The sequence below is a fragment of the Nannospalax galili genome, unplaced genomic scaffold (genome assembly GCF_000622305.1).
Source record: "Nannospalax galili isolate Female #2095 unplaced genomic scaffold, S.galili_v1.0 scaffold1508, whole genome shotgun sequence".
Taxonomy (NCBI): domain Eukaryota; kingdom Metazoa; phylum Chordata; class Mammalia; order Rodentia; family Spalacidae; genus Nannospalax; species Nannospalax galili.
Window position 1 is genome coordinate 819,192 of NW_008358858.1, and position 26,118 is coordinate 845,309.

The 26,118-nt window shown below is 45.8% G+C and overlaps 1 protein-coding gene across 2 annotated transcripts in view; it reads right to left on the bottom strand.

Annotated features, from left to right (window-relative positions):
* The window catches only part of Stum (stum, mechanosensory transduction mediator homolog), a 60,030-nt gene extending 40,779 nt beyond the window's left edge, over window positions 1-19,251 (bottom strand). For both annotated transcript variants that reach the window (XM_008822371.2, XM_008822370.2), the window contains exon 1: window positions 18,961-19,251. In XM_008822371.2, the coding sequence (XP_008820593.1) occupies window positions 18,961-19,156 (196 nt within the window). In that variant the 5' untranslated portion in view covers window positions 19,157-19,251. The remainder of the gene's footprint in view (window positions 1-18,960) is intronic.
* Window positions 19,252-26,118: the final 6,867 nt, after the last annotated feature.

A 26,118-nucleotide genomic window follows, 5' to 3' on the forward strand; every position in this document is an offset into this window, starting at 1 on the left:
CAAGAAGACAGGAAGGAGGGAAGGAGGGATAGCAGAGTGTGGATCTGGCCCCAGGGCTGACCTCATGCTCTAGACTCACCCATAGTACCTACATCTGTTTGTGGTTCTGAGTTTTTACACCTGTTGGAGAAGTTACACTCAGATTCTCATTTCTGTTCAGTAAATTTTTATTTTATTTTACATGGTGCTTGCGGGCATTGGGCATTGTTGGGTGTTCTGACACTGCCAGTGTGCTTTGAATGAGCCCTGTTGCTAAGAAACAAATCCCAGATGTATCTTTAAACACAGCTCCAGAAAAGCACATTCCTCCTTGCTCAACTCCACAGTGTCTTTTCTTGAGTCCTCTTGGCTTATGCGAACAGCTGCTTGCCAAAGGCCACAGTTTGAGCCTCAAGGAAAATTCAACAAATTCTCCAGTTACTAAGAGGACCCACTTTCAGAGCTTGAACCAATGGCCTGGGACAGAGAGGAGCCACAGCCACCTGCAAGGATGGCTTGGGAAGATGGTAAGCTCTGTAGACCAGCTCAGGCCAGAGCCCCAGTGTGGCCTTGCTGAAGGCAGACTCCATAAGGGACCAGTGAGGCTACGGCTCTTTCTGCCAGGAGCTCCTAGTATTTCTTTTTTCTTTTAATATTATTTATTATTTTTATTTTATGTCTGTGAGTATATTGCCTGCATGTATGTAAGTGTATCTGTGTCATGCAGTGCCCATGGAGATGAGAAGAGGATGTCAGATCCCCTGGAACTGGAGTTATGCACAGTTGTTAGCCACCATGTGGGTGCTGGGAATTGAACCTGGGTCCTCTGCAAGAACAGCCTGAGCGCTTAACCACTGAGTCATCTCTCCAGTCCCTCTTCTGGTATTTCTAAGATTACCAACCTCACTGCTCTTGCCGAGAAGTTCCGTGTTCATCTCAATTTAAACCAAATGCAGTTATAAGGCTCCAATCTTCCTAGGTGATTGTGCCAGGCAAGGGCTCCAGTGTAGGTCCCCACCTATCTGTGTAGTCCTGGAGGTAGACAAGGACCACACAGGCAAGCTGCTGCCAGAAGCAGTCACCCTTGGGACTGCTTCTCCCCAAGCCCGGGCTTTGGGGTCACCTTCCATTGAAGCTTCCTAGAAGTGCTTTTCAAAAGGAATGTTTTCCAAACAGTGCAGACTCCCAGCCCACCCCACTGTTGCTCTAAATCAGTCTCTTTGAGCATGGAGAATTTGTAAGGCTATCCAAGGAATTCTGATGTACCTAAGGTCATGGGTCAGCAGTATAAGACCATATATCAGTTGTGTCCTTCCAAATTAACTAGACACCTTCTGCAAGCCAAGCAGGGGACCAGGCTTAGAGGCACAGGGCAGAATGAGGGCCAGCCCATGGCCTAGTGGCCCTGCTGTTTCACACAGCATTGGGTCTCTTTGGAGCTAGACTAGGGAGGGGGAGGTGGTTTGCCACAGTGAAATTCTATGGGCAATAATCACATTTAATTTCCACTGTGTGTAAAGTACTATTCTAGAACTGTATATGTAATAGCTCAATTTATCTTTAAGAGAGTCCAAAGAGATAGGTACTGTTATCCCCATTTTGCAGATGAAGAAACTGAGGCACACATAGAAACAATGTAAGCTAAAATTATCAAACTTCTAGAAAACACAGGAGACCAGTTTTGCAACTTGGAGGCAGGAAAGATTACTAAAGCAGAAAAACTTTTAGAAGAAACTGGAACATAAAGAGGTAAGTCACATGACCAAGTTCACAGCTACCACATGGTAGGCTGGGGTCCCGGGGGGTATTCTGTAAACTGTAAAAGAAATCATATCCAGAAAAAGATCACTAAGATTTGGGGAAGGACAGGGATGCCCTCTCAGTGGGGGACCAGCTGAGGATGCTCCCTCGCTCCCTCTCAGAGCTCCTCTGGGGAGCAGTTGGATGGTTCTGTTTTGGTTTTTTGCTTCTCAGAGAATAAAACAGTTGGCTTTCTTCCCCTAGGTATTTCACACCTTGCAGCCCAGGCTTCTCTGCCCAGCTCAGCCTGAACAACTGGCTATCAGAGGGAGCAAGCCCTGTCCAGCGCTGTGCTTTTCTCACTCAGTAGGCTCCTCTCTCTTCTGGCCACCCACCAGTCCCAGTCAAACTGCCAGCTATGGACACTTTAAAAAAATTCAATTAAATGTGTGTTGTGGGAAGAGACTGGAGCCACAAGGCAGGCAATGTTCTGGTCCCCACTTCCACCCTGGACGGGGTGGGCACTGAGCCATGTTCCTGCAGCTGTCCTTGCCAAGTTCCTCCAGGCTATTTTAGAGCAAATACAAAATGCCTGGGAAGTCCCCTGAGCAGCCTTGGCAGGCCCTCAACAAGTCACTGCCAGGGCTGACAGCTGGACAGGAGGGTGAGGCAGAGCTGCGGGTCCCCGAGTCCTAGGAGATGAAGCCATCTCTCCCAGAGCCCACAGTGAGACCCAAAGTCCAGTGTACCCCAGAATCAAGTTCTTTCCAGGCTTCATTCATTGTTCTAGAAGCACAAAATCCTACCTGGCACCTCTCATTCATCACTTTTTGTTTTTCCAAAAACACATTCAACAAATCACAAGTCACCAGCAGCTGCCAGCCACCTGGGTGGTCTGCAGAGGGGACTGTTCTGAGCCTTTCCCTCTGATGTGAAGGAGGAGACCTCATGTCACAGAGCCAGTGTGATACATCTCTCTAATGTGTATAAACATCCCAACATGCACTTGCCTTAGGAACACGTGGAACAACAGCATGCATACTCATACACGCATTTCTGGCGTGCACACATGATCTCTTTTTACATCATGTGTTTGGCAAGATAATGTCTAGTACCTCCTCCTCTGGGTGGCCCTCTTTGTGTTTCTGGCACTACATAAATAATAACAGTCAACACAATGGCTTTCTAGTAATTCATAATTCCTTATGATTCATAATTCTGGATGATTCAAACCTCTTGGCTATGTCCAGGTGCTCAATCAGGCAGTGCTGAGCCAAATCCTGACCTATTATCTAGAGAGCCATGGGAGGACGGCACTACCACTGAGCCACTATCAGCTCTTTTGACCTTTCAAATCTTTTATTTGCCCTGCATCTCCCTTCACCTGTTTGTATAGTCCACTCCTAGGGAAATAGTTAAGTGGTAAGCTTGTCTGTGAGCTAACACAGATGGCTGGCATCATTGACAAAAGATGATGCCATTTAGTGTCAGTGTAACTGTAGTTTCTAGGGCAAATGCTCCAGCTTTGATAGCCCCAATAGGCTAGGCTTGGCCACCCGTCTCCATATGACAATTAAAGATATGGGTAATGGTAAAAATCAGAGAGAGGCAATTTAATCAATGTGGCCACACTGGGAAGAGGAGTAGATAAAGGGATCCAATGACCCCCCTGCCCCCAAGTCCATCTTTGTGGTACTGACATTGAGCCTTAGGTTTGGAGCAAGGGGAGAGAATGCATTAATTAAGCAGCCCTGGTCAAGGTGTGGTCTGGACATCGTTCTCTCAGCCCAAGTCCTTCACAGTGGTCCAAAGACACCCTTATAACTGGTTCTCAGGAGAAGAATGTAACTGCTCTGGATACAGCCTCACCCTTGAAAATCACCCTTATATGGGATGGGGATCATTCCTATGGAGTTTTGCTCTTCCTGGAACCCAAGGTAACTGCTAAGTTTGGGACGGTGACATCTCTATGCCTTTAGCTTTAAAGAGTGATGAGATCAGTTGGTAGACAGGAGCTCTTTGAGTGATTAACATGCCTGTGATGATCAATCAGGAGTCTGAAGCAAAAGGAGGCAGACCACAAATGAAGGCAACAGTACCAGGCTTCCATCCTCCTTTGTTACTCTGGGCCCAAGTAAGCACTCAATACAAAAACAGTTTCTGAGTATCCGTTTCACTGAGACCATCTACCTCTTCTGGTCAATTTGCTTTTTCTTAACCCTTGGCATTCCAGATGAGAAACTCTTTCTTATTCAATATATCTTGTTTGTTTAACAGCTAATTTGTGTTTGACACTTCAGTACAAAGCTCAGAGAGATTTTTGACAAACTTGGTTATAAGAGAATGGCAGTTCCTCTCACTCCTTGGGTGGCTCCAGGCTGTCCAGTCTCCATTGGCCTTTTGAAATACAGTAGTTTGGGGAGGGACCTTAAATCACTCTGACTTGGTCAAGTGGTAAGCAGAAAAGCTTGGGACCTACCATCCAATTTTCATCACCTAACCTGTTCCACCTTCCAGAAGGTGTCAATAGTGTTTACAGAGACCCAGAGCCCTGCCATGGCATGGATTCTTGGAATTTATTTGTAGCATTTGAGGGAAACAGTCATGGGGTGGCTGCCAAATTCACCACCTACTTTCCCCCCAACACTGCATCTCAACCTCATCCTTCAATGTGCAAAACTCCCCACAAAAAAATCATGTTTATGGAAATGATATCACCATGGCAACTGTAAAGGTCTCACAAGTATTTTTAAAATAGCAAATTAACAAAAACCCACTTATAAAAACCTAAAATCTGTTCCTTTATGGGCATTAGCGAACATAGGGATTTGAAAAAAACACAAAATGTGTTTGATGGCAGAAAAGTCAGTAAAAAGAGCTCTTGACTCTGGATTAATTGAGGGTAGAGGTGGACTCCGTGAAAGCAAAGTTTAGCTTTTCTAATAAAAGGTTACACTTTGAATTTATTCTGGAAAATGACACCAAGTCTTCTGGTGCAGAAAAATGTGGTTAAGAGACTTGAATTGCTGAAATACTAATTTCTTACTTTCTATTTTCACATCACTGATATTATTACCTTCTCTACTCTGCAAGACTATTCCATTTTTAACTCATAGGTTTTTAGCAGTTGCATAAGCCTCCGCCGCTGTGATTTAGCCTGGCTGAAACTCTATTACAAAACCTGTTCATCTCAGAAGTCTGCACACAGATTGCACAAGGTGGGGGCTTGGGAGCCAGATTCACAAGAACCCTGCCAGAACCTCTTTGCTTTTTAAATATGTAATTGGTGTGGCTATCAAAGGGGATGATTTTTTAAAGTAGATGATGCACTAATTTTTGGTGTCTTTTGTAAGATTTAAAGCACAATAGGCGTGTTGTGATGACTCGGCTCATAACAAGAACTTACTGGGAGCAGGAGCAATGCAAACATTAGAGACTTTCTGTGAATGCAGGAAGGATAATCAAACCCTGCAACTGATGATTCATTCTTCACTGGGTCTCCATCTCTACAGAAGGGGATCCAGAAGTAGGGCAAACAAGCAAAATGTCCCAGAGCCAGAAGTAAGTGCTGGACACAGTGAAGACTTGCTTCCATCAGCTCTGCTTGTCATGGGAAGAGGGAAGAGCCATGCAGCCTTGGCTTGAGCTGCAGGCTAGGAAGGTGTTGCATCTTCCAAAATGCACCTTCCAGGTGAAGGAGAGGAATAGCATTCCCAAGGAGGGCAAGAAGAGCTTTGAATCCTGCCACTGGGGTCCTCAGGACAGGATCAGGATCAGGTGGTGCAGAGATCTCAGAGCCATGCAACACAAATTGGGACCACCCTGGGAGGAACTGGGCTGGTAAACCCTGCTCTGCACCTTCTAATGCTGTCATCCCTCTAGGACTCAGCCCCTATCCAACCCACCTGGGACCATGGCATCTCTTGAGTCCCACGGGCCATTTGGAAGCCGTACACCCACACTTTTCATACAGCGGGATGCTCTGGCTCCAGAGCTGGCTGTTCCACAGCTTCTAGGAGGAATAAAGTAGAAACCAACTTCTTCAGGAAAAAGCAGAAGGAAGTGGTAGGCCAGGGCTGGCCGTCCAGAGTTCCAAGGTCCAGTTGGGAGACATGTGAAGCAATCTCTGAGTCAGAAGGTCTCTAAGCAAGAAGTAAAAGCTCTTACTCTTGAGGTTCAAGAACTAGGTGTCCCTAGACCTGATTTTATTTCCTTAACTACCTCATGACAAACAAGAAAGCAGGACTCATAACCATCTCTACCTCAAATGGGTACAAACAGGGCCAGACAGGGAGAGTGAGCACCATCATGGCAAGAGCACTATTTAATAGCCTGGAACCGGGAAACCAGATTCCAGGCCTCAGCCCCAAAGGCACATTGCCTAGCCCATTACGTCAGCAGGGATGGCTGGAATTCTACTCCGAGGTTTTGCTCTGGGCCACATGCTGGAGGAAACACATAGAAGATACAGAGAGACCAGCTTAACTCACTTAGTACATCAGAACACCCCAAACTGTAAAATTTCAGTTTACATTCAATTTATCACTCTACTGTTGTCTTCAGAACATGTCCCTTCATGACTGGTGGCAGTGCTAGTCACCTGATGTCTAGGGATGGTGGCCAGGAGCCCCATTGGGAATAGAAGTGAGAGGCTGGAAACATCCCTGGGGAGACTTACCACTCACCCCTCCCTGGATCTATCTTTAAAGAGTGCTTTGTCCTCCTCAAAGACCTTCATCCTGACTCAGTATAGACTTGACTCTTAGGCCTCTGCAAAACCCACCCCAGAGCTCTAGAACATCCTGCTGGAGGAATCACGTTAAGTTCAGATAAGAAACTAGCAAGAAAAATTCAGTACATGGTAGCCCTAGCCAAAAGCAGTTCCTAAGCAACTTGGTCAGTATCAGTATATACCAGACCCACAACTCTTCTGTATCTGTTTTAACCTCCAGTTAAAGTTAGTTCCTAAGCTCTGAAGCCCCTCAGGACCTATGAACCTCAGTCTAGCCATGGGCGGCAGACCCAGGACCACTCTAGCCAGGTACAACCTCTGAGCTCAGGACACGAGGCCATCACCCTTTCTTCCAAAGACTCCCAGAAGTCTAGCAGTTTGGTCCTAAGATAGTCATGTTTATTCTTTCCCTTCTGAGTCAGGACACAGGGTGATTCCTGGATAGATTCCACTTGCGTGTTCAACCCGCATCACCCCACCCTTCCAAGCGACTGAGGGCAGGGACAGCTCACCATGCCTGGGCTTGGTACGGCATAGGCATCACTTGCAAGTTTGAGCTGGTTTCTCTGAGGTCCATAAATAACTCCTGGACTCCAAATGTGATGATGACCAGGAAAAGAGACTTCCCTAAATGACTCCATGGCACTGGGATCCGGTCCAGCTCTGGCTGAAGTGTTCAGATTCCCAATTGGTCCCAAAGGGCCTGATGGGCCACTGAGGGTAATCTGGCCTAATGCACTGGCTCAGTCTGATGGGAAGCTAACCTGAGTGACAAACAAGCCCTTGACTGACAGGCATAGGGGCTCCTTAGACTCCCAAACAGTAACCCTTGGATTTCAATGGTAAGCACCCTGTGAGAAAATCTCCTCCGGAGGCCTGCAAACAAATGTCACCTGCTAATTCCTGCTTTAGAGTGGCGAGAGTTACACACACAGACACACACAGACACACAGACACAGACACACACACACACACACACACACACACACGCACGTGCGAGTACAGTGCCTTCAGAAGCCAGAGACATTGGATCCCCAAGGACTTGGAGTTACAGGCGGTTGTGAGCCACCCAGTGTGGTGAACTTAGGTCCTCTGGAAGAGCAGTACATTTCTTAACCACTGAGCGATCTCTCCCACCCTAGCCATGTTTTCGTTTTTGTTGTTGTTTTGTTTTTTTGTTTTTGTTTTTGTTTTTTTTGTCTTTTTGAGACAGGGTCTCTCTGTAGCCCCAGCTGTCCTGGAACTCACTATGTGGACCAGGCTGGCCATGAATGCACAGAGATCTGCCTGCTTCTGCCTCCCAAGTGCTGGGATTAAAGGTGTGCACCACCACGCCCAGCCTGCCATGTATTTTTTTTTAACTTTTTATTTTAAAATACTTTCAAACTGGCAGAAACATTTCAAGAATCTTCCAGAGAACTCCAGTCTAACCTTTACCAATTGTTACTGATCTCTAACATTTCTCTTTACTTGTCCTTTCTCTTACTTGTTTTTTCTTTCCCCTTATCTCTCTCTCTCTTTCTTTTTCTTTCTTCCTGTCCTTTCTTTTTTGAGACAGAGTCCGATATGGCTAAGGATGACCTTGAACTTTGCCTCTACCTTCTGAGTGTTGGAATTATAGGTGTATGAGTTTGGTTTGGTTTTTGTCTTTTTGAGACAGGGTCTTCCTGTAGCCACAGATAGCCTGAAACTCATCATTCAGGCTGGCCTTGAACTCACAGAGATTTGCCTGCCTCTGCCTCCCGAGTGCTGGGATTAAAGGTGTGTGCACCTCCTCCACTCTGGGTTTTACATGGTGCTAAGGATCAAGCAGGGGGTTTCATGTATACTAGGCAAACACTCTGCCAGCCCATCTTTTTAAAAAAAACAAAAACAAAAACCACTTATGAGTAGATTGCCAACTTCAGGACCCTGTATGCCTTCATATATATTTTAAAAATATTTGTAGTACAGTTACCAAACTTAGGATGTTAAATAATAATAGAATATTTTATCTAATCTACAGTCCATAGACCACTTTTATCACCTGTCCCATTAATGTCTTTACTGTACTGGTCTCCTTCTTCAGCACAAGATCTAGCCCAAGGTTGTGATTTGCATATTGATTGATTGAGATGTGATCTTACTGTGTAGCCTTACCTAGCCTGGAACTCGCTATGTAGACCAGGCTGGCCTCAAACTTGTAGCAATCCTCCTGCTTCTGCCTCCTGAGTGCTGGAATTACAGGTTTGTCCCACCATACCTGGCTAGTCGTTATGTCTTTAAGTTTCCTTTGATCCTTTGCAAAACACAGGACAGATATTTTGTAGTATGTCCTTCAACTTAAATTTGCCTGATGTTTTCTCATGAATAAATTCAGGTAATACAAAACTGGCAGTGTGTTCCACTCAAGAAGTCACTTCGGGAGGGACACAGTATCTGTGTCCCTTACTTGGTGCCATTAATATTTAAATAGCTTTATTTAGATATTCTTCACATACCACATAACTCATCTGTTTGTTTTTAGTATCTAATTTTATGTGTATGAATGTTTTGCCTGCATGTATGTAAGTGCACCATATGTGTGCAGTGCCTACAGAGGCCAGAAGGCGTCAGATCCCTGGAACTGTAGTTACAGGCAGTTGTTAGCTGTGATATGGATGCTGGGAACTGAACCTAGGTCCTCTGAAAAAGCAGCCAGTGCTCTTAACCACTGAGCCAACTCCAAAACTATGAGCCAAAAATAAACCTTTTGTCTTTGTAAGTTGGTTATCATAGGCATATTGTTATAATGGTGGAAAGCTGACTAGTGCCAGTGCCCAGAAGGAATTCCCAGGTCTCAGCTCTATAAGGATGCTGAGAAAGTACAAGTGTTAGTTATCCAATATGCTCAGTCCCAGTGTCACTCTGAGAAAGGTCCCACACATGATCTTGAGAACAAAGGCAATGTTACTATGTTAATTGACAATGACATTTTCAACCATTGGGTGCCTTATGGTTAACAGAACATAATGTTGTGGGGAGGCCAGGCAGGGATTATTTCCATTTTATAACAGGAAGACCAGCTCACAGGTCCTGCTACCAAGAACCACACAAGGGACCACACTCATACCTGAAGCCTTCTGGTTCCCAACCCCATTCATGATGCTTTGCAGCATCGTGACTCTGACAGAGAGTAGGAGACCTCTAGCCCAGCACCTTCCCCGGCATTCTACTGAACTTCTAGCTTGCTGTCTTTTCCTTCCTTCATTTTCTCTCATTTTTGTTCTGTCATTTGTTTCTTTGAGACAAGGTCTCACTATGCAACCCTGGCTGGCTTCGAATTCACAATCTTCCTGCCTCTGCCTCATGAGTGCTGGGATTACAGGCACAAGCCACCACACCAAGCTTTCTGTTGTTCCTTTTCCAAGTTTCCCAGGAAAAGCACTGCAGCCTCAGCTCATCGTCATGAGAGCACACACCTCATTCTGTATCTATTGGCCTACCTTCCTGGAATGACCATTAGCTCCTGAGTGCTGGGATCTGTGTGCTGTGACTCTGTACTCTAGTTCCACAGCAAAGAGCTGGCACACAGTAGGAGCACAGTGCAGGTCTGTTGAAGGCAGTCAGTAGTCAGCTCCCCTGCTTGGCAGGCTCCCGACACCTCACTGAAATGCTCCCTTACTGCATCTGCCCTCAGCTGGATAGTTTCCACGTCCCATCTCAGAAGTAACATAAGCATGGCTTACGTGTCCATTTGAAGTTAGATTCAAGTAAAAGATGCTGCAAATGTAGCATGCATACTGAATTTTGTCAGCTTTTGAAAGCTTATTACACACACACAACTACAAAGTATCTAGTTAATAATTTTGTGTTGATTATATACTGAAATGATAATATCTTGAATATATATTAAGTAAAATATATTCTTAAGGTTAATTTTCCTGTATCTTTTTTTATTTTAAAACATTTTTATTTACTTTTTATTTTATGTGTATGAGTATTTTGCCTGCATGTATGTAAGTGCACTACATGTGTGCAATGCTTGCAGAGGCCAGAAGATGGCATCAGATCCCCTGGAACTGAAGTTACAGATGGTTGTTAGCTGTCATGTGGGTGCTGGGAGCCAAAATGAGGTCCTCTGCAAGAGTGTTAAAGTGCTTCAACCTCCTTTTTTTTTTTTTTTCCTTTTTATAATATAAGTGCCAGAAAAATTCTACATTCCTATGTGACCCTTGTAATAGTTCCAGTAGAAAATTCTGGTCAAGGGTTATACAGATCTTAACAAGGACTTGAAATTTTACTGACTGACATGAGAACTGTTTGAGGGTATTTTGTTTTCATTTGAGAGTTTTGAAATCAAACCTGAAATGACCTGACTCCATTGTGTTTTAAAAAGATTGCTCTAGTTGATATATTTATTGAAAACAGACCATAAAGAGATGCCAGTAAGGGACCTCAATGAAGGCAAGAAGACTTTGTAAAAAGCTATCCAGTGGAGTGTAAAACAAGCCTGAGCTACAGAGTGAAACTCCATCTCAGAAAAACAACAGTCCTGAGTAAAAGTGCTTGCTGTACAAGTGTGAGGGTCTGAGTTCAAATCCCCAGAACCCATGTAACAGCCAGACTCACAGTGCAACATCTATAACCCTGGACTTCTATGAGGTGGGAGAAGAATCCTTGGGAGCTCATGGACCACCTAGCCTGTTGTACTCAGCAGAAAATACAACAGAAAGACTTTGCTTCAAAAAAGGTTGACATTGAGAACTGATACCCAAGTCTGTACATGCATGCCATGGTACATGCATGGGTGCATTCATACACATGACTGTGCATGTACAGAGAGAGAGAGAGAGAGAGAGAGAGAGAGAGCAAGTTGTCACAATAGTTTGGGAGAAGATAGAGAGGGCCAGGGAGTGGTAAGAGGTTGTCAGACACTGGATAGAGCTTGGAAGCAGAGCAGAGAGTATTTCCTGATAGATTGGCCATTGAAGTATTTCCTGATAGTTTGGGCATTGAGGTGCGAATAAAGAGGAGTCAATGATGAGACTTGGGTTCTGGCCTGCTCTTCTTCCCCACACCTGCTCCTCCCCCATCTATCTCCATCTCAGAAGAGTGGAAGTCTGCTTTTGGAGAGGTCAAGTCCAGAACGCCTTGTACTTTGGAAGAGGTGGTGCTGAGGGGAGCAGTTGGATATGAGACTCTGGAGTTTGGGGCAGGGACTGATCTGGGATCTGAGCTTGGGAGCCGTCATCATAAGGTTGCAATTTAAAGCCAAGGCAGTGAGTGTAGGCAGAAGAGAGAAGATCAAAGTCAAGATCAAGAGCCCTGGGGAACTCCCACGTCTAGAGGTTGCTGAGAGAAGCAAAGGAAATGAAGGAACAGGAGGGCCCAGGAGCAAGAAGCCAAGTGAAGAATGTGTTTCAAAGAGAAGGAGGAGGCAGCTTTGTTCAACACCTAGTTATCCGGGAAGGGAGAGCAGGGGATTGTCCCCTGGATTCAGCAATCTGGAGGAGAATGGTGACCCTGAAAAATGCAATTAAGTGAGTAACAGAGGCAAAAACACTAGAAAGTGAGAAAGGCGGGACTGGGGACCACAGATGCAGACAAGGACAAATTCCAGGAATTTTGCTATAAAAGGGAGTACTGAAATGCATAATGGCTAGAGGCAGATGTGTGATCGAGAGAGGCTATCTTTATGAGATGAGAGACAATTTCTGCATGCATACATGCTGCTGGAAAGGAGGCAGTAGACAGAGAAAAATTGATGATGCCAATACAGTGAGGATTCTGCATTTTCCTAATCTCCAAAGAGCAAACATGTTTATACAGCTCTTTCCTGCTCTATCACCTCGAGACATCAACTTGATACATGAGTCCTCATCTCCCTTGGCTCTTGCTTTGACTTCATCCTAGCATGTCACCATTGTCCCATTGCCCCAAAATGCTGCTAATACAGCTTACCTATCGGTCACTTCAGTGTGCTCTATTAATCTATCAATGATTGACAGCATCTCTTCACTCACCTTATAGGATTAGGGAATTAACACCTCTGCCCTATCCTCTACGTGTGAGTCAGCTTCGGTGCATAATTCTGGGACAATAACAATGATAACTAACAACAGAATCTTAGCAATTCAAACTGAGGTGTCAACATGACATGTCATCCCTGCTTCTGATGTGCCAGGACTCAGGGTGAAGAGCACTAGCCTCCTGATACCTGCTACTGCCTGAGAGGAAGCCGACCTTCCAATACCCCTTACAGGGTCTGTTCAGCATAGCCTCTACCACTGCCACTTATATGCAGTTAGACAAAGCAGATCATCTGCCAGGGCTTATGTCATATGGCATCAGGTGAGAGTGTTCAACCTTCTTTCAGGAAGGACAATAAAGATTTGGGAGCAATAATTTAATCACTCAGTGTCACTTCTCCTCTTCTCCTACTTCTGCAGGCTGTTTTGCATTTTACATGGTCAAGGGGGAAAGGTTTCACTTGCTCAAGTAGTCACCAGTGTTTTGTTGTTGGCTCTAGAAGTTGAAAATCACTGAGTAGCATTACATCATTAGGATGAAACAAACATTCTTTACTGTGGATCCAAAGAGCCCATAGATTCTTTTCATACAGAGTTAAGAGTCTTATGTTTTGCCATTTACTTTCTTCTATTCCCAATCAGGCCACATTTTAGGCTACATAATATTTGGGTTATGCCATTCATAAAAATTTGTTTGGTTTGTTTTCCTGAAGTTTCTGACCGCCTTTCCTTTTTCTTTGTTGCTAGAAGTAACTTGCCATATGTGCCATATTCCTAATAAGAGCCTCAAGATTCCCTCTCCAGCTATTGTGTGGAATTTCCCCGCTCCTTTTTGAAACCTAATGACCTTCTGATATAATAGGGCAGCTTATTTCACATTTGGATCTTAGTGTTTTGCATGACTTTTTGTCTTTATTACAGTTACTAATTGCCTTCTCTTTTTTCTTTCTTTTTTTTTATATAGATAGAGTCATCTTTGCTAATGTGACTGAGCACTGAATTTGGAATTCTTTTGCCCAAGCCTCCTGAGTGCAGGGACTGCAGGTGTGCCCCACCATGCCTTGCCCACTGATTACCTTCTGGTTTTCTTATTTGCATTCTTTTACTTTATTTATTGCAATTTTAACTTCTTGTACTGTCCCAGCAATCGTCTCTATTGTGTGGAATGTCCTTGTCTCGTGTCATCCTCAGAGACCTCTTTCTCTCCCGACCCCCAACTCTAATGAAGAGTATCCTCAGGACTGCTAAATAATTTCATCCTGAGGTTGCTTTCCCTGGCTGTTCTAAAGTGCTGCTAATCAGCTGTCTGGAATTCTTTCACTTTGCTAGATATTGTAAGTAAGCAAGGAAAAGCTCTTCAATGCTGATCATCAGTGGCCTTCCCCCCACACCTCAGTGTTTGGCAACAGGCAACAGTAGGCAGGTGAGACAGCAGCAGATAGAGCACTCCACCTTTATAGTCTTCATTTAGGCCTCCTGTCCCAGGCTAGGACCCTCAGCCCTTCAAGTGCTACAGCTCTTCTGTAGGCCTATGGATTCGGGATGCCTCAGCCCTTGACAATGTTACAGTTCTTTTGTAAGCCTAGAGAGTTGAGATTCTTTCGCCCTTAATACTAGCCAGTATCATAGCTCTGGGCTCAGGGTCTGAGACCTTTGGTCTAAAGACTTTACAGCCTCTGAAACTCATGCACCCAGGCCTGCAGTTTCTCTTCTCTGGCTCTTTGCAGTCTTTTATCCTTTTTAGTCTCCTTTCTCTGTCCTCTATTGCCATCTTTCTACCTTGGCTGCCTTCTTCTAATGCCCTGGCCAGCCTCTCAAACTGTTCAACTTTCTTCTTTAGCTGTCAAGAAGCCAGCTTCCTTGTCATTAACACTAATAGTGATCTTAACAGATGTTAGCAATGCTCTGCACTAGCCCAGTGCCCAAGGAAGAGGTAGTCCCCCTCCCTCTGTCTCCGTAAGATCCATTATTTCCTGGAGCTCATATCTTTTTCCTTCATTTGCTTCCTTACTTTGCTGAAAAGGCATCTTCAAGAAACTTCCTTGAAAGGCCTGAGTATGAGGTAAACTTCCCTGGCTCTCACACTTTCAGGCCCACTTCACTCATATGTAAAACAAAGACGCTGGACCAGATGATCTCTAACATATATTCCAAGAATATAATTTTGTCAATATGTATTCATTTATAGCATGTGATTTCAAGAAGGGAATTTAAAATAGGTGCTGCTCTCAAGGGATTTGCAGTATATTAAGATAGACAAAAGGGTAAACTCTCAAAACAATAGCAAGAAATTATCAATGCAAAAAATACTGCAAGGCAGGGTAGGAGTGGTCACCAGTCTGTGCCTTGGGCTAAAGGAAAGACCTAGAAACTGAGTCAGCCTCAGGTGCTCCTGTTGGAAGCAAGACTTCTGTAGTAGTGGAGCATGGGCAATGAGTTAGGTCAGATAGTACTCGACAATACATTAATGACAACATCAAGTCTGATGGAGGAGTTAATGGTCAACGGAGGAGACCTCCCTCTCAACTTCTCTGTGGCTTTGGGTCATCAACATTTACATCTCACCAAATCATGGTAGGTAATAATTTTTAAATATAGAAGCATGATGATACCTTTCAGTAGACAAATTCTCAGACCATTTCAGGGCAAAACAATGAACTTTCATTCCGTGTATGAATAGCAGCGTATTTATTAATAAATGTTTTTGGTCTTTTAAAAATATTTTATTTTTATTTATGTGTATGAGTAGACTGCCTACATGCATAGAAATGCACCCATGTTGTTCAATGCCCACAGAGGTCAGATTCCTCTAGAACTGGAGTTATAGATGGTTGTTAGATGCCATATGAGTGCTGGGAATCAAACCCAAGTCCTTTGCAAGAGCAGCCAGTACTCTTAACCGCTGAACCATCTCTCTCCAGCCCTTTTCTTGGTTGTTATTCTTTTTGAGACAGGATTTATCTGTAGCCTCAGCTGGCCTAGAACTCATTATGTAGACCAGGCTAGCCTTGATCTTAGAGCGATCTGCCTGCCTCTGACTCCCCAGTGCTGGGATTAAAGGTGCGTGCTACCACAGCTGGTTAGAAATGTCCTCTTTGAAACATGAAGGATCTAGCAGTGATCTTTATTAGTAGTTTCTCTGAATTGGGCTGAGGATGAGTCTTACCATCACCCATTTGGAAAAAGTATGTTTTTCAGCCTGACAGAGGGTATGTAACTCAGTGGTAGAACACTTATCTAGCATGTTCAGGGCCCTGTATTTGATCCCTAGCACCACAAAAATAAATAAATACATAATTAATAAATAAATAATAAATATTTTCACGGTGACAGTGAGAAGTGATTCTAAGCAAGTCCCCTTCCCATGCTCGAGGTGGGGGAGCATCACTCTTATGATAAGAGCCTATTATTCCAATAGCACTGTTGCTTGGATGGAGAAAAGCTGCAGGATTTCAAGGATGTGGCTTCTCCAAGGCAGGTTTCATAGACTGATGAGCCTGAGACCACGACGACACAGAAAAGAAAAAAGAAAAAAAAAAAAGCTTTCATTCAGCTCAATGGCAGCTCCCCTCCCTCTTGAAAACAAGGAGAGAATTTGTAAGAAAGGAAGTTCCCAGAAGAATAAAAGGATCTTTATGCAAGTGGTCTGAGCAGTTTCTAGAAAGTGGATGCAGTAAGGAGGGCAAGTGTGTTGGGCCACATGATGGATTTTCCTGCAGGGTCTAACCTAGTGACCTAGTGCTGCCTTTCTGGAAAGCATTCTCTAATAGCCCCCGCCCCACCCCCAGGAAGAACTAACAGTGGCTAAAACCCTCTGTTCCTGTTGCCCTCCTAACATCAAACAATCCAAAGTTTATGCCAGTTTTTCTGCACAGTCACTGGTCTTGGCTGGCTTATTCATTCTCACATCCCCAGGGTCTGGCAGGTAATGATGCCTATGTTGACCCAATGAATGGGTGAATGGATGAGAAGAAGCTGTGTTTCATCAAAGACTAGAAACAGCTTGAATATTGAGTTGTCTCTGGAGCTTTGGGCAAGCCAGAAGGACTAGCGGAAGTGGACCTGAGCCAAGGGGAAGATTTCCAAGAGCTAGGGCCATTCAAACCACTCCCTAGCCAGGGCAGGAGAGGCATCAGGAAGGTGGGAGTAGGGAAGAAATGCCTTCAAGGTTTGTGGTCTGTCCAGGACACTACTACTGTTCGTGCAGAGGGAGCCAAAAGATGAGTAGTGCTCAGACGCAGCACTGCCACTGTGCCAACTACCCACCAGGGATGAGACAAGCAGAGAGCAAAGCCAAGTGTGGTGGTGTGCATGCCTATAATCCCAACACTTGGGAGGCTGAGGCAGGAGGACTGGTTTGAGTTTGCGGCCAGCCTGGGCTACCTAGCAAGTACCAGGACAGTCAGAGTACATGGTAATTTTGTCTCAAAAAGAAAAGGAAGAGGGGGGGAGAACACAAGGACCCCATGATCTCTGAAGAGCTTTCTGTAGCAAGCTTTGGACTTTAGCCTGTCACCTTTAGCCTTCTCAGTGACCTAGAGACACAGGTATCCCTGACTTCACATGAGAAGTCCTACCTAGCAAGGACCTGAGATCTCCCATTCCCTGGGGATGGGAGCCAGGACCTGCACACCCAGCAGGCTGTACAGTAGCAACTGAAACAAATTTGAAAAAAATGCCTGGTTTAAGGTACCAAAATTTCATGTCTGTACACCCATAGCTCACCTTCTATTTCTTGTGTAGTTTGCTTGCTTCTCTTTATCCTGGTTTCTTATAAAGGTGTGTGTGTGTGTGTGTGTGTGTGTGTGTGTGTGTGTGTTTAAATAAAAATCCCACAGGATTCCAATTTTACAAAGGAAACTGAAGGAGAGAAAGCTAGATTCTCAGGGTAAGGCTTTAGAGGTGAAGCAGGGCTAAGGGTAGAAAAGACTTCGAAGAGCAGGTCACACCCAGAAGGGTGTGGGCAGCTGTTCTCTCCTGGGGCCGCTTTCCTACAAGCCTGGTTCCCTTCCCAGCCTTAACTTGGTATGGCCCTGCCCACCTGTTACCATTATATTTGTTTCCTAAAAAGCATGTAAGAGAATATTGTTCACTTCGCTACTTAAAAAAAAAAAAGTGTCGATGCTTCTTCCCTTATGATCATCACATCCTCCAGGGAGACGGACAGGTGGTCTGTCTTTACTCCAGCAGGTGGAAATTTCTGACTGCATGGAAATTAACACCAGCTTGCCTCCTAATGTGCAGTTGGCCTGATGACATCTAGGCTGCTAGAAGTGTCTCTCAAGTGGGAAGAACAATTAAATGACTCAACTTTATGCTCAGAAAGAACTGGCCACAGCATCTCTTAGGGACAGAAAGATTTAGGTGTCAAGGAGAAAGGAACAGGTTTGAGTGAGTGGGTGTGGCCTCCAGGATCACTGCAGAAGTCCCTGCTGCACCAGCAAAGAGGGAGGCCATGGGAAAGGCCAGAGTGAAACCAAAGGCCACTTCTAGCTGATCTCTGCTTTCGGGAACTTAGAGCCATGCTCGGGCAGCTAGCTGGCCGGCAGAGGCAGGCTCTCTGGAGAGTCCATAGAGGTCCCTGTCTCTCCAAGGCCCGCGTGCTGGGGAGGAGGACACCCCCTTGACTTGCAGGATCCAGGGTAGTAAGCAGTCAAATTGGAGGTTGGGGGAGGGGTGTGTAGGCAGAGAGATTTGGAGCTGGAGAGGGAAGGTCAAGAAAAGGTCTCCTTTTCTGCCCATACTCACCCTATTTGGGGACACCGATGCCACCTGAGTGCGTCCAGGCAGCCAAAGCCTGACACAGGCTTGCATGGGCGCACTCTCCTCTTTCTTAGGGGCTCACCTTTTGGCCACGTTCCATCCAACCCCACAGGCATGCAAACTAATAAAGTCACCCCCATCCCCTTGGCGTACTGCGCAGATGCTGGCTGAAGCGCCGGCACCAGGAAAAAGAGGCGGAGGACTCTGGCTAAAGAGCTGTCGCCCCCACACAGTCCACACCACACGAACCCAGGACAGGGTGCAGAGTGTCCCTGAGTCCGGTGTGTCCGCCTTGCCCCAGCTCACCTGACTTCTCAGACACCCAGGAGCTTGGGCACCTCCACCACGGCCCCTTGGAGCTCCTCTTGCTTTGGCTGCTCTCTTCCCCAGCAGCCAGAGCTCACAAGGGTGCGCCGGGTGGGGAAGGGCCAGGATTCCAGACGCCTGGACGGGAGCCTAGCCTGGAGCCCGGAACCGTCGGGTCCCCTCCCGGGGCTCCAACATTCTCTGTCAAGTTTCTAGCTCTTGTAGACCCGACCACCTCACTTGCTGTGGTAGACCCCACATCTCCCCTTCGGGGGCGCCCACTGCACACGCTTTGGCTACCTGCCAGAGGGCCATAGCTTGCAGACCCGTCGGCACACCCAAGGGTCCCAGCCAGCACCCAGCGCCTGCCCTGCCCGCTCTCTCGCGGTGGGTCCAGGTCTCAGGGTCAAAGGGTTCGATGGGGGGGGGGTCACTGCCCGCGCTTCTTACCCAATCCCGGCACAAAAGTGTTGAGGAAGAGGCAGATGACGGCCACCGGGAAGGGCATGTAGGGGATGGCGGCGCGCAGAGGACCCTTCTTCTCGCGGACCTGCACGACCACCCCACTGGACGACGCCGCCCCCCGGGGATCTGTTGCTGAGGCCGCGGCCGCCGCCGTCTCGGCGTCTTTGTGCGAAGGCTCCATGGCCCGGAGACCTCTCCAGGAGCCCAGCTGCCGCTGCCCCGGCAGGCGACGACCGGGTGCCGGCTCGGAGCTGCGCGCTCTGCGCCCTGCTCCGCGGGCTGCAGCGCTCTGGTGCTGCGCTGAGAAGCCCGCCCTCCTAGCTCCACACCCCCACCCCGGCGGAGGGCGGGAGGGGCAGCGTGACACTCGGTGACAGCGCTCCCTCGCCCCTCCCCTCCGGGCCCCTTCCCCGCCCCCTCCAAACCCCACGATTCATCAGAGAAGGAGAATCCTGGTGAAGGGAACAAAGTGGGAGCTCAGCGCGAAGGGAGCTGGCGGTCGGTGAAAAGCGCCTCGCCCTCCCAGCACAGGTGGACCGGGAACCTCATCCGAGGTCGCCGAGAGCTGGGCGTGCACTAGGCTGAGTACCTCTTCTGGAGTGTGCATTTGATGCCAGGGTGATAGGGGCAAGGGACGGGCGGCGCCTGAAATCTAAGGAAGCCTTCAGTTCACTCTGAATTAAACGGATGTGTTTCGTTCTACTCACAGAGCAAAAGCAATGTGTTTCAAGTCACGGATAATAAATGGACTAGAAGCTGGAGATGTAGCTTGGTGCTTGGCAAATCCAGGCGTCAATGCAAGAGATGGTGTCCCCACGAGCGTGTGCGCGTACGCGTGTACACACACACACACACACACACACACACACACACACACATCCTGTCTTACACACAGGTTCACGGACACGAAAAGTAGAAGGGAATGCACCTGCTTAAGGGCGAGGGTAAGGGAACCATCCCTGAATGGTGCTAGGGGCCACCTGGGCCTTCTGACACTGGACGTGATGCTTAAAAAGCTAGTGTGACCACAGCGCCGCCTGGTGTTGATAATGTGCCAGTAGGGATAAGCCAAAGGATTTGGTGGGGGGAGGGGAGAACCAGGTGAGGGACCCCACGTGGATTTCGTTTTTTCTCAATAAGGCCTTCCTCTCCTGCACCGGGAATAAGTGACCCGGTGAAAGTAACTCCAGGCATGATGCCTCAGGCCTGAAATCTCAGCACTTTAGAACAGAAAACAAATTCTGGGTATCAAGCCTAGCTTGAGCAAGACCCTGCTTTTAAATAAATAAATATTTTTAAAGTCTACTAGACAGAGGGGCTGGAGAGATGGCTCAGCGGTTACGAGCACTGGCTGCTCTTGCAGAGGACCTAGGTTCGATTCCCAGCACTCACATGGCAGCTGAAAACCGTCTGTAATTCCTGTTCCAGGAAATCTGACACCGTCTTCTGACCTCCACGACGTGGGTGCACTTATTATACACACAGGCAATATACTCATACGCATAAAATTTAAAATAAAATATTTTTTAAAATTTAGGTAAACTGCAGGATGGTAACAACTACAATGACAACACTGTAGAAACAGCGACAGCTGTGGTAGCTGGCCTGTGCTGGAGGTGCTGTGACCCAGCGGACCTTCCTCTGAAGCCAGCTCATGTAGGGGAGATATCCTGAAGGTCTCTCCAGGAAAGCGATGCATGTTAAGACTTAGACAATGGCTAAAGCAAACTACTTGCAGGTGTGTTTTATTTTAAACAAACATAACAACATTCTCTGCCAGGCACCATCCTAAACTCCATTTAATGCTTGCCTTAAACTATGAACTATCTATCACATTATCACCTGGGTTTATAGGTGAAGGAATTGAAACACAAAGAGGCTAAATAACTGCACAAAGTCATCCATGATGAATTCAAATGTAGGCTATCTGGTTCCAGAACCCATGTGCATAACTGTTATTTTATCTAAAGATTCAGAAACTGATCTACATTCTTTGAATAGTCTCTCACAGAATACCTGGACTATTTAAGGATCTTTCTATCCTCCTTGTCCTGGAGGAAAAGGAATCCAGAAGGAAAAAGATTTGCATCCCCCAATTCCAGATAATCTGCTGACGATCTTGTGTCTTCCTCACACCCACAGACAACCAGATCATCAGCAGATTATCTGGAATTGGAGGATGCATGGGACCCCAGGGAAATAAGGAGTTTCCAGACTTGTAGTATGCTAGGCCTGGGGGCTGGTGAGGTGGGCAGGAAGACGGTTAGTGATAAAGTGAGAGGAATTGAGACTATATCCTAGTGATGGGGAATTGCTGACACATTTTAAATGGGGACAGTGGACCATGAGTGCTCTATTTACTACTGCTATGCAACAAATGGCCCTCAAATGTAGCCACTTGACAGGGCCATTTCATATATGATCATACTTTGTGGTGAGCAGCCCAGACATAACACAGCAGAGGCAGTTTGTATTTGCTCAGTTGTATCCAGATCTGCAGCTGGGTCAATTCAAACAGCTGGTGACTGGAAGGGCTGGGGCCATGGGATTCACCTTTAAAAATATTCTCAGGTTGGTGGCTACCCTAGGAGAACTTGAAAGCTGGCTTCTCTGGGGTGGCCCCACAGGTCACCTCTATTCAGTATCATATGACCTAGGCATCTCACAATATGGCAGCCAGGTTCTAAAAGGGAACTTGCTGAAAGGATACCTCCAGAGAATGGGCACTGCAGAGCCAGTAGAAGTGCAATATCTGCTTCTCCAGAAGCCTTGCGGCATCCTGCAGCACTCTCTTGATTGAGGAACTCAACGGTCTGCCCAGATTCAAAACAGAAGACAGCACACCTCTCTATTTGGAGGGCCCAGGTTTTAAAACTGATATGAAGATGTCGGCTGGGAAAACCAGTCAGCCAACAGTCAGGAGGGTGGACCGGAGAGGATGAGGCTGGGTCACATACCCATGTGGACTTAGGGCAGATGAAAAAGACAGAGACTAGGAGAGAGGTAGTTCCCAAATTATAACTAGGTATGATTAGCACACAAAAAGGAAATGCTTTTTGAGGGGTTCATTAGTCACTTAGCTCATTGTTGTGATCAAATACCTGACAAAAGTAGCTTAAAAGAGAAAGGTCTAATTTTGACTTGCAGTTTGAGGAAGTACAGTCCATCTAGCCAGGGGAAAGCTTGGCAGCAGAGCTTAAAGCAGCTGGCCACATTGCCTCTGCAGTCAGGAAGCAGAGAGAAGACAGGAAGTGGCACCAAGCTATGAAACTTCAAGGTCCACCCTCAGTGATCCACTTCCTTCATCTAAGCTGCACCTCAAGGCCTACTCCCAGCTGTAAACTAAGTGTTCAAAGACATGAGCCTATGGGGACAGTTCACATTCAATCCACAGCAAGGGGACTAAGAACATCTGATAAGTGATCAAAGTATTAACTTGGGTCACTGAATGTTGGCTATTTCATCAAAGCAAGTTGGGTTGCAGATTTGAGAACCTTCTGTGAACAAATGGTAGGGAAAGCCCTGCACAATAGTGTGGAGTGAGGGCCCAAAACAGTCACAACAGGGCATTGCACGGGCTTTCATAAAGAAGGGGTGTTTCATGGAAGCCTGCAGAGGAGGATTCTTGGAAGGATGTGGTCAATAGTAGCAAGTGCCACAGAAGGTTAAGCAAAGCTCCAAAAGCGGGCACTGGGTTTAGCAGTTTGGAGGTTCAGCTCTCTGGAGGCTCAACTTAAGTCTTACCCTCAGTGTACATTTCCAAGGAATTTGTCCCTTTCATCAAAATTGTTTAATTAGTTGGCATAAAATTCTTCCTCTTGCTACATTTTTAATGTCTGTCAAATCTGTAGTGATGTCTCTTCCTCTTCTGTTCTTGAAACTATTCATTTGTGATTTTTCTTTTTCCCTTGGTCTCTCTTGTGTCTTTTTGACCATGTGGCTGGCTGACATCTGCAGAAGAGTTTAAGATATAAGCTGTGGGAGGGAGCCTCCAAATAAAAATTAAAGTTATGAATAATAACCTTCAAAAATGACACAGATGCAAGGGAACAGATCAATCTGTTGATTACATCACCTAAACAATACATCTAGGCCAGGCACTGCATGAACATAAAATCTATTTATTGGCCTAGTTCTATCATCAGTTGAATAAAGCATATCAGCTTAAGATCTCTTTTTACTTAGAAAAATTTGTCTGTGTCAGGAACTGCTCAAGAAATTCACATTCCAGCAGGGCTTGCTCCTTGTTGGCAAGGGCTAATGTAGCATCAGCAGTAGAAAGGCAGACATAGAAGTTCTCTGTCTTTGAACACATTTCTTAATTTCTATTCACCTTCAAAACTATAAATAATATTTACTTAGCTTGTGAGGATTCAGATAATAATTACATGGCACTCAGTAAACCAATGGCACCAGAGTCAGAACCTTTTTCATACCAAGTGGCAGAAACCCAACTCAAATTTAGTTTATCTGGAAAAATTATGAACATATGGTTCTATGTGCTTGTTATATGTATGTGTGCATGTTTGGGTGGGTGTGTGCACATGTGCACATGGGTGTGCATGCACATGGAGATCAGAGGTTGATGTTGGATGATTTCCTCAATCGCCCTCTTATTTTTGAAGTGATCTTTCAGTGAACTTGGAGCTCACCTTTTCAGCTAGGTTAGCTGACCACTGAGTTTCAGGAATCTGCCATCTCCATCTCTCCAAAACTCCACAACACATGATTACAGTCATGTGCTGCTGCACATGGCTTTTTATGTGGGTGTTGGGGATCCAAATTCATGCTTGCATGGCAAGCACTTTTACCAGGTGAGCCATCTCCCCAGACCCTTATGATTTTTTTTTTTTTTGGTGTATCAACTTGCCTAGACTAACAAACAACCCTCAGAATTCCCTTTCTAATTTGTTTCCATTTAGGATGGGCTCAAGTGTTAGAGATCAAAAAAAGAAGTTGCCATTTTGTAGAATACACAATGTAATGGTTAATTTTGACAGTGTGATTGGAAGGAGAAACTGATTTAAAGAGACACATCTCCAGGTATGTCCATGAGGGTTTTCTGGACAGATTAGACCCTGAGGGCTCTTACCTAATGAAAAGATTAATTCTTTAATGAATTCATAACATATAGCATTATTGGGAGGTGGTAATGGGGAGGAGGTGGGGCTATTGGAGGAAGTGGTCACTGTGAGCGTGTTCTTGGAGCTGTACCTCACTCTGGTTTCTCCCAGTATTCCATTTTCTCTGTTTCTTGGCTGCCATGAGGTAAGAAACCGACTCTACCACATGATCTCATAGCCATGATGTTCTACCTAAGTTCATGGGGCCAAATAACCATGAACTGGACTTTCTGAAACTGTGAGCCAACATTTAAAAATTCCTCCTTTTTGTCTGGAAAATGAAAGCAGTCTGGAAAATATGACTGCTTGAGTAGGATAGGGGCTATGGTAATGGAAGGGTCAAAGGACCATTGCAACAGGTACGGGACTGACAACAACAGGTACAGGACTGACAACAGGTACAGGATCTGCAAGCCTCTCAGGAAGAAGACAGAGGACTTTTCTTTTTTCTTTTTTTTTATGCTTTTTTGGTAATTTTTTAATGAATTTTTGTGTATTTCATATAGAACATCTTAATTTTCTTTATACCCCCTTCCCCACTGGTACCCTCCCATAGCCCCCCTCCACACACACTGGATTTCATGCATTCTGTCATTTGTGTTAAGGCCTATTGAGTTTAGTGTCCTCAGACATCCCTCAGTGCAAGTTCATTCACCGGGGTCTAGTCAGCCTATCTAGAGTCCCTCCCTTTAAGAAGATCAGCTCTGGGCTGGGGAGCTGGCTCAGTGGTTAAGAGCACTGACTACTCTTGCAGAGGACCAGGGTTCGATTCCCAGTGCCCACATGGAGGCTATGAACGCTCCTTAACTCCAGTTCCAGGGGAATCTGAAGCCCTCTTCTGACCTCTGCAGCATTGCATGACACGGTTACACTCACACGTTCAGGCAATACACTCGTATACATAAAATAAAAATAATAAAATATTTTTAAAAAGATCAGCTCTTCTGCACCCATCAGTAATCAGGTGCCAATAGTTAGTTCTTTGGTTAAGATTGGGGACTGCTGTTCATTTCCACAGTTCTATGCAAGGTTTTTGTCTGAGTTTGCCTGGATCTTTTGCATCCTGTCACCATTACTGTAGGTTCATATGAGCAAGCCAGGGAGGAGGGGCTTGACCATATGGAAATAGAGTCTTACAGGCTCCTAGGACCTTGCTCAAAGTTGTTTTGAGTTGAGTTGTTTTTCTCAAGAATTTGGTCATAAAAACACAAAACCTGACTAATACGCACATCTTCCTTCCCTGGGGAATTTAGTTTAATGCTACCCCAGGTGCTGTGAAAGAATTCTGCAGATGTGGTTTAAGGTCCCCAGTGAGGTGACTTTAGGTTAATCAACAAGAAATCACCCTTGGTGAACCTGAATGAAGCACTCTAAAAGTCAGCCTAGAACCAAGGGTGGTGGCACACAAGTGTCATCCCAGCCCTCAGGAGGCTGAAGGAAGAGTCAACAGTTGGAAGCCAGACTAGACTGGGTTATGTAGCAAGATTCTGTGGGGGGTCGGGGGGAAGGAGAGGGAAAGAAAAAAGGAAGGAAGGAAGGAAGGAAGGGAGGGAGGGAAGGAGGGAGGGAGGGAGGAAGGAAGGAAGGAAGGAAGGAAGGAAGGAAGGAAGGAAGGAAGGAAGGAAGGAAGAGAGAAAGGGAGGACAGGGAAAAAGGAAAAAGCAGCCCTGGGCCTCCCCTGAAGGAAAGACTCCCAGTGGCTGCTGAGTCATTACTCTCCTTTTCTCTGCATCTTTCTTCCTGACTTGTCTGTCAATATCATCAGGCTTTAGTCTTTGTGATGAATTCCAGTCCGTTGGTGACCATCTCTTGCTGAACACAAGCCCTCACAATAGACTTCAGACTTGCTGAGCTGGCCCCACAATACATGAGCCCCTTTAAAAAATTTATCATCTATCTATCTATCTATCTATCTATCTATCTATCTATCTATCATCTATCTATCTGTCATCATCATCTATCTATCATCTATCTATCATCTATCATCTATCTATCACCTATTTATCAATCGTCTATCTAC